This window comes from Muntiacus reevesi, chromosome 19 (genome assembly GCF_963930625.1).
Source record: "Muntiacus reevesi chromosome 19, mMunRee1.1, whole genome shotgun sequence".
NCBI classification, from domain to species: Eukaryota; Metazoa; Chordata; class Mammalia; order Artiodactyla; family Cervidae; genus Muntiacus; species Muntiacus reevesi.
In genome coordinates, this window is record NC_089267.1 from 14,145,675 (window position 1) to 14,160,067 (window position 14,393).

The 14,393-nt window shown below is 38.8% G+C and overlaps 1 protein-coding gene across 2 annotated transcripts in view; it reads right to left on the reverse strand.

Annotated features, from left to right (window-relative positions):
• FILIP1 (filamin A interacting protein 1) overlaps nt 1–14,393 on the reverse strand; it is a 214,818-nt gene continuing 200,425 nt past the window's right edge. For both annotated transcript variants that reach the window (XM_065911383.1, XM_065911382.1), the window contains exon 7: nt 1–3,899. In XM_065911383.1, the coding sequence (XP_065767455.1) occupies nt 3,859–3,899 (41 nt within the window). In that variant the 3' untranslated portion in view covers nt 1–3,858. The remainder of the gene's footprint in view (nt 3,900–14,393) is intronic.

Below are 14,393 nucleotides of genomic sequence, written 5' to 3' on the forward strand. Positions count from 1 at the left end.
TTTTAAATGATTTTAATTTGATAACTATTATGTTCCAATTCAAAAAAGAATATTGCACAAATGCTTTTGTATCACAATCGTTATTTTTTCTCACCCTGGTGAGATTTTGACAAACATAGTTGGCTTTGGGAAATAACACAGAGAATGTTTTAATTGGTTTAGTAATTTCAATAGCCTGTGAAAAAATGAAAGTAAGATATTACATTCATAGAAAAGACAAGTATATATCCATAAATTCACCTGGCTGTAGTGAAAAATAATAAGCTTTTCATGGACTTAATAAAACTTAAAGGAGACAAAATTGAGAATGCTGTGAAAATAGAATGCAGCTCACAAACTTTTCAATGCAATCTTTTGCTTTAGAAAATCCATTAAACCTGCAAGACTTCTAAGAATATTTGATCATATTATAAATCTCTTATACTGGAAAAGTTAACATCTGATATTTTTAAAGCAAAAGTCTAAATAAATACAGACCTGAATTGTTCAAATAACAAAATCTGTTATGGTGAGGTAAACTTACCGAAATAACATAAACAAACAAAAAGAAAACAACACCAGAAAAAAAAAATGAATCTTGTCATGGCACCGATAAACATTTCTGTCTAAAATTTATGAATATATGACATTTTCTCTAGGTAATAGACACAGTTTTCATCAGTTATGTAGTAAATGCTGAAAATTTAAGAAAATAAAAATTTTAGTGGTCAGCAAGCAAAAATAATTCCATGAAACTCTCCCCATTTTTATGAATTCATTACAGCAATTTTTATTGTTCTTCCTTTTTGCCTTCTAATTAATATTTTTAGCAGAGGCATAGTACTGGAGTCCAGAGGCGCATATATGCCTCAGGTGCCAGATGTTTTTTAAAAAACTTCCATCTTGCATTTTTGGTGTTTTTAGAATTGTTGCTCATCACATTCATGAACACACCCTAATTTAGCTATACTTTTAATTTATTTCCAGGAAAATTCAACCACAGTATAAAGAAAAAAGGCACAACCATATTAATTACATTGTTTAACATGCCATTTTATACTTCCTTTGTCACTGGTTTTTGTAAGTTATGTGTTACTTCAATAGCGTTGGTGTTTCTGTTAATGTTTAAGCTATATATTCCACATCATGATTTTTTTTCAAATGGTTGTCTTAAGATACAATTAATTCTTCATATTTTGTAACCATTCCAGAGCATCTGATATCTGGAATATTTACAACTAACTTCATCAAACCTTAATCTTTTATGAAATACATGGGAAAAAAATCTTCATAATCAATACTCTCAGAACACATTCTCTTATCAAAAAGAAAAGGACAACATAATGAATTAGTTCAACTATGCACCTTCATCTGGAAACACTGATTATGACTCTGCTTCAGAAAACATAATTATTCCATTCAAAATGGATTGTCATTCATACAGATGATTGAGAGATTTACTTAAAATAAAATATATAGAAATTATGTGAGCCTGGGATGGTGTCAGGATTGGACACAGGGGCAATTTTTTTCAGGCGGATGTTGATAAGGGAATGGCAACCTACTCCAGTGTTCTTGCCTGGAGAATCCCATGGACATAGGAGCAAGGTGGTCTCCAGTCCATGGGGTCGCAAAGAGTCAGACTTGACCGAGCAACTAACGCTTTCACACTTTCACTGGAGTATGACTATTTATGATCTTGTTTGTTTATTCACGAGATGAAGACTTCTGTGTTTATTTGCTATTCATTTTAAATATTCTATTATTTTTGTCAGGACAATTTTTTATTAATTTAGATTAATTTTACTCATCTGTCACTCACATTCCATTAGTGTTTAAAGAGAGGACTTAATCATAGAGGGGCAGAAAAGAGCAACCATCTGAGTTGCCCTGATTACACCATCATCCTCTACAAATTTCATTATAAATGCAGGAGAAACAAAATCTTTAGATCCAAATATACATAAGTTACTTGTAGTATTTTAAATTAACGTCAAGTAGTATTTAAAGTTTTATCTTCTAGCCTTTTCACTCTTTGTGTAATAAAATTCCCACAAGTTAAGGAAATTATTTGCTTCAAAATAAATTGTGGTATATCAGAATATTTTTGCCATCAGAAGTATAAGCATTGGCAAATAGGGAATTTAACTCTGAGTCAAAAAATATAGCAATACGAAATAAAACCCCCTTCTCACTGAAATGGCCAGTTCAGAAACATTTTCAGAAATCAAAACCCATAACAACAATTTTTAAATCTTCACACATACACACTCTAGTTTCATTAATTAGTAGTGAAAGCCCTGCATGTCTGTGATGAATTCACAATCATTCATGCTAAGACAAACCTACTGTAGCATTTCTCTTACAAAACTCTTAACTAATTTTACATAAAATACAATTATTTAATTTTTAATACCTACTGAATGTGATTTGCTAATTCCACAAGGTATACCTTAAAACCTAATGCTTCCATTCCATAGATTCAGTGTGTATTCCCCTCATGGCCTCAGGAACCTGGGTAAAGTCGTGGACCAGCGAAACGGGCCAATAATACTACTTGCGTGCTTTCTAGTTATCCTTGTGATGCTAACAAGCATTCTTTCTTTAATCTCAATAAATGACAGGATACATGATTTAAGCTCCTAGAAACTGATGTGTCAATTCCTCATTTGTCTTCAAACTTATCTTTTTAAAGACCTTATTGAAAACATATCCATATTAACAAAATCTTTTTTAAAAAAACCTACACTATTAGAGTTTCAAGTAGTTTCCTGATGCATATTTTCACATAAACCTAAATTCAACAGCAGGTCTGACACTGAGATTTGCTTAATGCATATTGTGCTTTGAATCTTTAAAGACTATATTATCTAACCTTTAGGGGATTATGAAAACGTGCCCAAATCCTAGCTATCGAGAAAAAAGCTTACGTATCTTGGGATTTCTTTTACCATTTTTAAAAAAGATGCTGATAGTATCTAGGTCAGTTTTTATTTTCACACTTTCATTTGGATAGATTGTGAGAAATAATCTAATATCACAGTCCTTATTATACATCTTGTACATGTAAGTACATAATGCAAACAGAAATACAATAGAATTGTCAGTAAAAGCTGTTCCTTTAAGGCTTACTGGTAAAACTCACACAGCTCCTTCTATTAATTTGTTCCACATGAAGACAAATTCATCCAGGGTTTTGGGCACAGAACACCAGAAAGAGCAACTTTAAAAAACTGGCTGAAGTATTTAAAATTAAGCTATTAAATCACAGTGTTGTTTGCGAGTGGCGAACCGTGATCAGAACCAGGGGATTGTACAAACAATAATAACAGATCTTCCAGGACCTCCTGCTTTGGTTTTACCTTTTGAATTTACCCCAGGAAATATATAGAGTGTTGTACTTTATTTTTCTTTTTTTCTAGGAATAGCAAATTGATAGAAGAAAATAAGCAGAGCTTACGATTTTGGACGCACCAATACCAATACTTTGGTGAACCGACAGTGTGGTCTACAAATACATGTGCCATAGACTATGAAGAAGGAAACACTTTAGGAAAAAATAATCACATTACAAAGTGTATTATAAAAATAAATTACACAGCATGTGCCCGTGGACCTGAAAGCTTTGCCAAAGGAAGAGAAATTTGACACAAAGATTGAATTGCTCTTGCTACCTCTTTTTATATTATCAGCAAAACCATTTTCAGTTTTTACGTTTATATCCTAAAAAAAAAAAATTCACTGGAAGTAGGAAATTATTTCCAGTAGTGATCAGTAGCATGGAGGACCTTAGTGATGGTGGAGGGCTGGAGATATATTATCCATTCAACAGGGATTCAGAGGAAATATGCACACCCAGTATGTGCTTGGTTTACCATTTCATCTTGAGTTCATACGTAACTGGTGAATGATGATGCTTTCTATAAAGAGAAGAGAGATACAGCATTTTCAATTAGACTGAAACTCACATCAGTAGTTTACGTGAAGGTCAACACCATATCATTTCACTAACAGGCCATAGGCAATAAACAACAAAACAAACAAAAACAGGTGCATGAGCCCAGTAGCTTCTCTGGAAGTTCTGTCCTATTCTTGGGTAACTTCTTTATATTGACATAGGAGATTTACCTCTAAGATTCTTAAAGCCTTTTAGAAACCATGTCTAATATTCTAGCAATATTTGATCAGTTTTTACCCAAGGAAAGCCCTAAACACAAAAACAGTAATTTCTATAGATGAGTCACATAATGGAAACCAGACTATTTCCTAGAATTTCTGTTCTGAATGATATTCACATACTTTTATTTTATATGTGTGTGGACTTGAATTTTAATAAGGAAATATTTATTTTATTCCCAGGAAGTCAGTAAATAATATTTATCTTTATTCTCAGGAATAAATAATAATATTTATATTATATTATTATAAACAATATTTATTCCCAAGAAGTCACTAAATACAGATGACTCATTCTTGTCTTGGCTTCTTTTTGTATATTCCACCTGAGAAGATGTTTTATAATTCTGCATATGCTTTTCAATCTAAATTCATTTTATAAAAGTAAATAAAGATAAATTGAGATAGTAATTAGAACAGTACCAGCCACGAGTGTGTAATATTTACATTTACTTGATTTATTTCATTTTTATCTTAACTTTTATGCCTTTGTGAACATATATCTTCTTTTTTTTTTCATTGTGTCATTGAGGGCTTACCATAAGCCCATCACTGCTGGTCGTGAGTTTCCCAGGTAGCCCTAGAGGTATAGAACCTACCTGCCAATGTAGAAGACCTAAGAGATGCGGTTTGATCCCTGGGTGGGGAAGATTCCCTGGAGGAAGGCATGGAAACCCACTCCAGTATTCTGGCCTGGTTAAACCCCTGGACAAAAGAGCTTGGCAGGCTACAGTCCAGAGTCGCAGAGTCGGACATTACTGGAGCGACTTAGCACTCATGCACTGCTGCACATGGAACTACACCGGTGAGCAAAATGAAGCATGATCCTGCCTTTGCTGAGATTACAAAGAGCAGAGGAGAGAAATAACTAAGCCTCAGATGCTTCCTCTGCCTGAAAAATGTATTGCCACCCTGTCAACTAATGTCGGGCTGCCCAGGTGGCTAAGTGGTAAGGATTCTGTCTGCCAGAAGGAGATGCAGGAGACATGGGTTCAGTCCCTGGGTTGGGAAGATCCCCTGGAGAAGGAGATGACCCGCTCCGGTATTCTGGCCTGGGAAATCCCACGGACAGAGGAGCCTGGTGGTCTACAGTCCATGGGGTTGCAAAGAGTCCACACGATTTAGCGACTGAGCATGCGGTATGCTCACAAACAATTGAAGCACGTTGTGTTGTAGACCTAGAGGTTTACTTCACGCTGACCACTAGGTGGAGATATTTCCACTCCGTCTCTTGACCTTTCTGAATTGAATTTGGGATAAACAGACAAGCAAAGTAAAATGAAATACATAAATGTTTTATATACTTAATAGTAACTAGATATGAATGTTTTGCAAAACTTTTACGACATATATGTGATTTTTCACTGTACCAGAAACTCGGAAAAATCATTAACTCATTTTGTGTTTTGAAAGTTGTTCTAGCCTCAATTTTTTTCAACACTTAAAAATGAATTAAAATCTTCAGGTAAAGAGTAAAAACACTAAATAAAATATTATGTAGTTAAAAATCAGAGTCTCTTTTTTAATTTTAGAATTAAAATGCTATTTCCTACTCAACATTGTTTCTTTTTTAAATTTTCTAAAGTAGTTTTCAAAGAGTAAAAACACGTATGTCTCAGACCTCCCTAACAGAATTCAGGTATCTTCCCCATTTTCCTACCCTAAGAGACTACAGGAAACATATGTTTAAAAGAGTGAAATCTAGAATTGTTCTTATTGTAGATGTAGTTCAGAATGTGTTTGCCTTGTTTCTTTAGTACAAAATGAGGGTATCAGAAATTCTCTCTCAAGTCTCTGGCAGGACTAATATTTTGCTTAACTGTGATACCTTCTTCTCTCCCCTTGAGTGTGCAAATCTCTACATTCCTCAAGTTGTCTTCTCCTAATCCTAGAGTTTTTAGTCTTCATAATAATAATAGCTTTTCAAGATACATGCATCCCAGTATTCATTGCAGCACTATTTACAATGGCTAGGACGTGGAAGCAACCTAAATGTTCACTGACAGAGGAATGGATAAAAAAAGTGGTACATATATACAATGGAATACTACTCAGCCATAAAATGCACAAAATAATGCCATATGCAGCAACATGGATAGATATAGAGATTGTCATATTGAATAAAGTAAGTCAGACAGAAAGATAAATATCAAACTATATCACTTATACATGGAATCTTTAAAAAAATGATACAAATGAGCTTATTTATGAAACAAAAAAAGTCACAGATATAGAAAACAATTTTATGGTTACCAATGGGCAAATGGGGAGGGGGGATAAATTGGGAGATTGGGATTAATATACGCCCACTACTATATATAAAATAAATAATAAGGGCCTACTGTATAGCATAGGGAACTCTACTCAGAATTCTTTAATGGTCTATATGGGAAAAGAATCAGAGAATCTAAAGAAGAATGGAAATATATAAACATATATGTGTATATATATATTATATATATAAAGCAGATTCACTTTGCTGTGCAACTGAAACAAATACAACATAGTAAATCAACTGTACTCCAATGAAATAATAATAATAATAGATTTTCAGAATTAGTATTTGGTAAAAATACATATATTTTTATGTATGAGTCCATATATAGAAACAATGTCTTGGTTGGCCATTATATTTTTTTAAATTATTTTTAAGGTAACAAACTGGTAATCCATACATGCTATTATATATTAATGCTATTAATCAGATTGTATTACTAAAGAAGACTATCTCAAAAATACTTGATAACACCAAATAAGAGAGATTATTTTATTTAATTCAACTTAATAATAAAAGATGGCATTTAATATTTATGTACATACAATTTACTTAAAGGAATACAATTAAACCCAAGTTTATTTTATTTTATATAAATAGGGACATATTTCACTTTGCTTCTAAATATAGTGAGACAAGATCTATATGACAGTGACTTTATCATTTGAAACTTATTAAGGATATTTATTAAATCTATGCTTGCTTGTTATCTACATTTTCTCCAAATCTGTAAGCTGACTCAGATAAAAATCACCCAGCCAATGCACAAACTCATGAGAAATTTTTCAAAAGATTGTTTTAACGCATTAAATTTTGAGGTGACTCCTTACACAGCGAAGCTGTCTGATTCAGGAGTCCATGGTTGCCAGCAAAAAAAAAAACAATAATAATAAAATAAAAATGCTTTAAGGATTAGTAGCATTCTTTGTGTGTGTGTTTTTAAGGTGGGATTTCCAAGTTCCTTCCTGTTTCTTTATGATTTAGGATGATAAGATAATACTATAAACTTTATTGAAGTTATAAATTCTGTCAGCAAATCTTACTTTATCTTCAATCCTATCCTCAACTCAGAATAAGACCCAAATAGAGGACCAAAGGCCACAGTTCAGCCTCTATCAGCAAACTCAAAAGAGCAAATAACAAATTCTGTTTTTCTAGTTGAAAGAAGAACAAGACTTCTAAATCTTAGTCAACATATACACATGGGTTCATTGGATTCTTACATATAATTTTATATTAACTGTTGATCAAAGAACTTACAGACATTTTCCATTATATATTTCTCTTAAGTGTTACTTTGAGGTTTTTTTCTTAAGAAACTTCAGGTAACACACTAAATACATTGTTTGCTCTCATGATATTGTGAAATGATGTTGCTTATGAATTCATTCTTTTATTACACTAGCTGTTAAATGACTTCCATGGAAAGGATGCGTTGTTGTTGTTGTTCAGATGCTAAGTTGTGTCCAACTCTTTGGGACCCCATGAACTGCAACACGCCAGGCTTCCCTGTCCTTCATCACCTCCCTGAGCTTGCTCAAAGTCATGTCCATGGAGTCAGTGATGCCAGCCAACCACCTCTGTCATCCCCTTCTCTTGCCCTCAATCTTTCCCAGCATCAGAATCTTTTCCAATGAGTTGGCTCTTTGCATCAGGTGGCCAAAATATTGGCGCTTCAGCTTCAGCATCAGTCCTTCCAATGAATATTCAGGGTTGATTTTCTTTAGGGTTGACCGATTTGATCTCCTTGCAGTCCAAGAGACTCTCAAGACTCTTCTCCAGCACACAGCTTGAAAGCATCAATTCTTTGGCACTCAGCCTTCTTTATGGTCCAACTCTCACATCCATACATGACTACTGGAAAAACCGTAACTTTGACTATGTGCACCTTTGTCAATTCCTAATTACACTTGACTTCTGTCCTTAAAAACATGACTTATTTATCCTCCATGGGTGGTATCCTCAAAATTCCTGGCCAGTCAGATGACTTAAGACCCAAAGCTGTATACACAAGACAGGATTAGGGGGGAAATCTGGGGGAGAATGTCTCTGGAGTGCTAGAGTAGGGCAACCTGGCAACAAATTAAATTCTAATTCCTCCCAGGAGAGCCCCTTCAGCTAAGGAGTAAGAAAAATGTATTCCCTGCAAAGTCAGTACCTTCCTCCTGAGCAATGCCTATGTTCATGCTCTGTCAAACCCTCGAGCTCTAAATTTTAAAAATCAGCTCTTGTAAATGAGACCACATCACTTTGAAAGCCTCCAAACCTCATCCACCAGAGACAAAACAGGGCAAAAGTTTGACTTGTAGCAGGACTTTGCATCAGTAAAGAAGGGCTGCTTCATTCACAGGAAACCACACACTAAGTTTCAGGAAACAGTTTCTGTTGGTTTCTGCATCAACTTGGCTGGCGAATGGCCTGTCCCCCTGTTCCATGGCCCCTGCTCCAGGGGATCTGCCTAGAGAGCAAGGCACTGGCTTAGGGTTCTATTGTTCTTCCTACTCTCTTCCTTTTTCCTGGGGTTTCCTTCTACCAAACCCCAGCTTTGAACTTGCTGCCTGCAGGAGGATTTGTCCTGCAAAAAATGTCCTAGTTCTCTACACCTTTTAGAAGTAAGGGTGCCTGGATATTGTCTACATTTAAGGTTTATTTTAATAAACTGCTTCAGTATTCAGTCTTGTTATTATCACATTCAGACATTAATCAGAGTTCTGATAAAACATCTGTTTTAAATAGGAAGTCCAATAAACTTCCTCTGTGGACTTGGACTTGTAGTCTTTCTTTTGGATTCAGCTCAACTAATTAAAAACACTTCCGCTAATCAGTTCTGTCATTTGTTTCAGGAAACTTTTGAAGCAGATGATACAAAGTCTCTGGAGGTTTCTCAACCACGTAAGAGTTTATTCGCTTTCTTCCAGAACATTTCCCACTCCATCATCAGACCAAGTCCTCGCCTCCCCAGTCCGCTCCCTGCTCCTAGGTAGCAGGAGTTACTAATCATCACAGTTACGAGTGGTAGCTTCTTTTTCAGGCAAGCTAGTTGTTCTCTCTCACACAGATTACTGTGCCCCAGATACAAATAAACCGGAACTAGTTTTCCCATGCGTGCGTGCCTGCTAAGTCACTTCAGTCGTGACCAACTCTTTACGACCCTATGAACTGTAATCCGCCAGGCTCCTCTGTCCATGGGATTTCCCAGGCAAGAATGCTGGAGGGGGTTGCCATCCCCTTCTCCTGGGGATCTGTCTAATCCAGGGATTGAAACTGCATCTCTTTTGTCTCCTGCATTGGCAGGTGTGTTCTTTACCACTAGCGCCACCTGGGAAGCCCCATTATCCCATTCTGCTACTGCTAAGTCGCTTCAGTCGTGTCCAACTCTGTGTGACCCCATAGACGGCAGCCCACTAGGCTCCCCCATCCCTGGGATTCTCCAGGCAAGAACACTGGAGTGGGTTGCCATTTCCTTCTCCAGTGCATGAAAGTGAAAAGTGAAAGTGAAAGTGAAGTCATGCCCAACTCTTAGCGACCCCATGGACTGCAGCCTACCAGGCTCCTCCGTCCATGGGATTTTCCAGGCAAGAGTACTGGAGTGGGGTACCATTGCCTTCTTCACCATTATCCCATGCTAAGTCACTTCAGTCGTGTCCGACTCTGTGCGACCCCATAGACGGCAGCCCACCAGGCTCCCCCATCCCTGGGATTCTCCAGGCAAGAACACTGGAGTGGGTCCATTATCCCATAGGTAACATTAATTATAAATAAAAATAAATGGTTGGAAAATAGTTAAGTACTTGAGCCAAGGGTGCTCAGTTTCTACCTTTCGGACACAGGCACTAGATGCTGGATGGTGAGATCAACTTAGGCTGACATAAATCTACAACTGATCATATAAGAGCATGGAATATAACGTTACGTGTGAAAATTGAGTGGCAGCTGTGATTTTTAGATAAGGCCAATATTTATCAAAGTGCTGGCCTGAGAACTTTAACACAAACAGAGTTACCACTTCCTATGTTGTGCTACTGCGCTAAATCGCTTCAGTCGTGTCCGACTCTGCAACCCCATGACTGCAGCCCGCCAGGCTCCTCTGTCCATGGGATTCACCAGGCAACCTCCAGAGGATCTTCCCAACCCAGGAACCGAACCTGTATTTGCTGCACGGCAGGCAGGTTCTTTACCTCTAGTGCCACCTGGGAAGTCCCAAGAGATAGCTCAATATATCAAAACCTTTGGCAATATTATTGTGGCCCATTGAGTGGGTATTTTTGCCATAGATGAATATACACTTTGCTCATTTGAAGTAGCTTCGTCACAAGAAATCATGAATAAGGTACTGGAAGAAACTGAAACCCTGGTTTCATCATCAAGAAGACAGACACTCTAAGCCTTGGGGGTTTTTTGTTTTGATTTTGTTTTCATCTTTAACAACAGGGATAGTTATCTTGTTGACTTCTAAAGTCTGGTTGATTTCTAAATAGTCCTCGACTTTGCAATTCTATCCATTACACATACATAGTATTAACACAAGTAAAGAGGTCAAAACTATTTTTACTGGGTAAACAATTAACTATTAGTTTTTAGGAAAAGCATTATGACAGAATCTTTTAAATTGCTTACTGAGCAAGAGTCAGTCAGTCAGTCAATTCAGTCACTCAGTCGTGTCCGACTCTTTGCGACCCCATGAATCGCAAAACACCAGGCCTCCCTGTCCATCACAAACTCCTGGCGTTTACTCAAACTCATGCCCATCGAGTTGGTGATGCCATCCAGCCATCTCATCCTCTGTTGTCCCATTCTCCTCCTGCCCCCAATCCCTCCCAGCATCAGGATCTTTTCCAATGAGTCAGCTCTTTGCATGAGGGGGCCAAAGTACTGGAGTTTCAGCTTCAGCATCAGTCCTTCCACTGAACACCCAGGACTGATCTTCTTCAGGATGGACTGGTTGACAAGAGTGAAGCATATCATATTATCACTATAAGCAGGAATGTCAGAATCATAACAGATAATAGCTAAATGTAAGCCGTAAGTCAAAGTGAAGTGGTTTGCCAAAGGTTACACTGCTGTCCTCTGATCTCTGGTCAGTCCTGTGTCCGTTCAGCAACCCGCCTTCTCTCCCTGTTCACCTTAATAACTATCTGCAATCTAAATCCTGCATATGGTGGTTTTGTTTAGTCCTCTAAAAAGACAGCCTCTCTGATCTATTTTAGAGGGTCCTGCATGAAACTAAACAGCATGACAAATCCCTGAAACCTTTTCTTTCCTGAACCCCTCTGGGGGAGTCAGAAAGGATGAGCCATTTGTAATTCATTCAAGTATATTCATACTTCACAAGAAGCTCTCAGGTCCCCTTAGTCCTTCACACACATGATGGCTTCAGAGGTGACAACTTCCTAATCTAGGACTCCTGCTTGTTTTGAATCCATTATCTGCGATGGTAATGATGCTTTTGGACTGTGGTGTTGGAAAAGACTCTTGAGAGTCCCTTGGACAGCAAGGAGATCCAACCAGTCTACCGTAAAGGAAATCAGTCCTGAATAGTCATCAAAAGGACTAATGCTGAAGCTGACGCTCCAATACTTTGGGCACCTGATGCAGAGAGCTGACTCTTTGGAAAAGACCCTGATGCTGGGAAAGACTGAAGGCAGGAGGAGAAGGGGACGACAGAGGATGCGATGGTTGGATGGCATCACCGACTCAGTGGACATGAGTTTGAGCAAACTCCGGGAGATGGTGATGGACAGAGGAGCCTGGCGTGCTGCAGTCCATGGGGTCGCAAAGAGTCAGACACACCTTAGTGACTGAACAGCAACCACCTGCCATGGTGCCTTTGGAGGGAAATTAAAGTAACTTACACCACCCGGAATGGCAGCACTTGGATTTTCCCCTAATTCCACCCACTGTTTCCCTCCGTGTTCTCAGGCATCAAGTGTTGGCATCCTCCCCATCCCTCTCACAGGTTTGTACTGCAGACCAAAGAGGAAGCAAGGATGCCTCCCTCTTCTCTAACTCCCAGCCAGCCTTCAATTGCTGGTTTTGTCCTCTATAGGAAAGTGCCCAGTTTTGTTTTGTTGACAATATTTTCCGTTAAAAAAAAAAAAAAAAAAAAAAGACAGGCTTTAAACCCTGACTTAGATTTTGAAATAATGGTCTGTCTGGGACAAGACTCGTGACTAAACCACCAGCTGCCACCGCCACGCCTTCATGGAGGGTGATGCTTTTATAAAAGAGATCTTGGAGAGAGAAAGACAGAACCACCCGAAGGAGATGCCAGCGGAAGGGCAGCTTCCACGGAGTGGAAGCAAGTCGAGCAAGTCAAGGCAAGGTGGGCTGGCTGCTCTGCAAGGCATTCTGTGGGCCTGGGGGTGGGAGTTCAGCTGGGGGGCAGGCAGGGCGGGGCGGTCAGGAGCCAGGTCACAGATCCTGGGTGCCACATGGTCTTTTAGCGTTGACTGATATTTTCACTATGCCTGCAAATTACTTTAACAGAAATAAAGAGCCATGAAAGAATAAATGGGAAGCAGGGGCAGAAAAGCTTGAGCATCCTGTCAATGGCTCCACAGGTCAGGGAAGACAGAGGAGTAGCCATAGAGGACGACACAACTGAAAAAAGAACTGTGCTGAGATGGAAGGGGCCAGAGCATGTTGATGTCTTGTGTGGATGTAACAGGTGAAAAAGGAAGCTGAAAGAGCAGAGGGGTGAAGAGATGACCAATCATGAAACCCTGAAGGAGGTGGTAGCGGGGGAAACGCTGAGCATCGTTTGGGTTGGAAAAGTTTGGGAGTGATACACTCCCGTGTCCTAGGGAATCCTCCCTGGGCTCCTCTTGTTCCCTCTTCTCTCTGCCCGCCTGCCTCCCACACACATGTGCCCTTCTCATCTATGGGATTTTTCCAGTCAGGAAAGCCTCACTCTCTCCTCAGTATTTCCAAATCTACGAAGGAAGGAGAAATTCAAATCTCTGCGCATCTTACATTCGTGGACAGGTTTTTGTTTCCCTGAAATTGCACTGTTCCCACACTGCACATCAAAGCTCTGTCTTCACTTCTTTCTTAAAGACATTCAAGTAAGAGGTCTGGTAATGCCCTACCCTGAATGAATACACGGAAACCTCCAGACACTCCAACTGCCCCGTGTTAACCTGTCCTCACTGAAAATATCATAAAGATAACAGTAGAAACTGAATGCCTCTGTTCAATCAGGTGACCCAGATGAGGAAGTTATTTTCAAGAAACGATCAAGATCCTCTGAGCCATGTCTCATCTTGGAATGTTTCTGGTACTATGCATGCTACATGGCCACGATCATAGTATATGGCATACTAAGATGGTCAGTGGTAAAGAATTTATCTGCCAATGCAAAAGCTGCAGGAGATGCAGGTTTGATCCCTGGGTTGGGAAGATCCCCTGGAGGAGGCCATGGCAACCCACTCCAGTATTCCTGCCTGGGAAATCCCATGGACAGAGGAGCCAAGCGGATTGCAAAGAGTCAGACAGGACTTAGGGACTGAAGAACAAGACCAGGGCTGCTCTGTAGCTCTGTGGATGGGGCCCCACGTGTCCCCACATTGTAATCTGTGGCAATGGTACCTCTCTCCCTCCCAGGAAGAGATCTGATGGCATCTGTCCACAGTAGCCCTGGTGAGATCCCTGCTACCCAATGCTTTGTTCCAGAACAGAGGGAAAAAAACTCTCACCTTTTCATCCCATTCATTCTTACAAAAGCACATGCATCTTAAAAACAAACAAACAAAAAAAAACATTAAATTCACACATGGAAGCCAAAGTTGGAGTGCACTGAATCCTCTACCTCCAACCCCCAGTGGATGTCACTTCTAATATGAAGTTTAAAACAAAGTTAGGCAATCAATGTCAAGTTGGAGCTAAAATTACAAAGGAAAACTGCCACAGCGGTTGCTCTCTATCATTTCTGAAAAGCGAATATGTGTGGTGCCGCCAAGTTTTC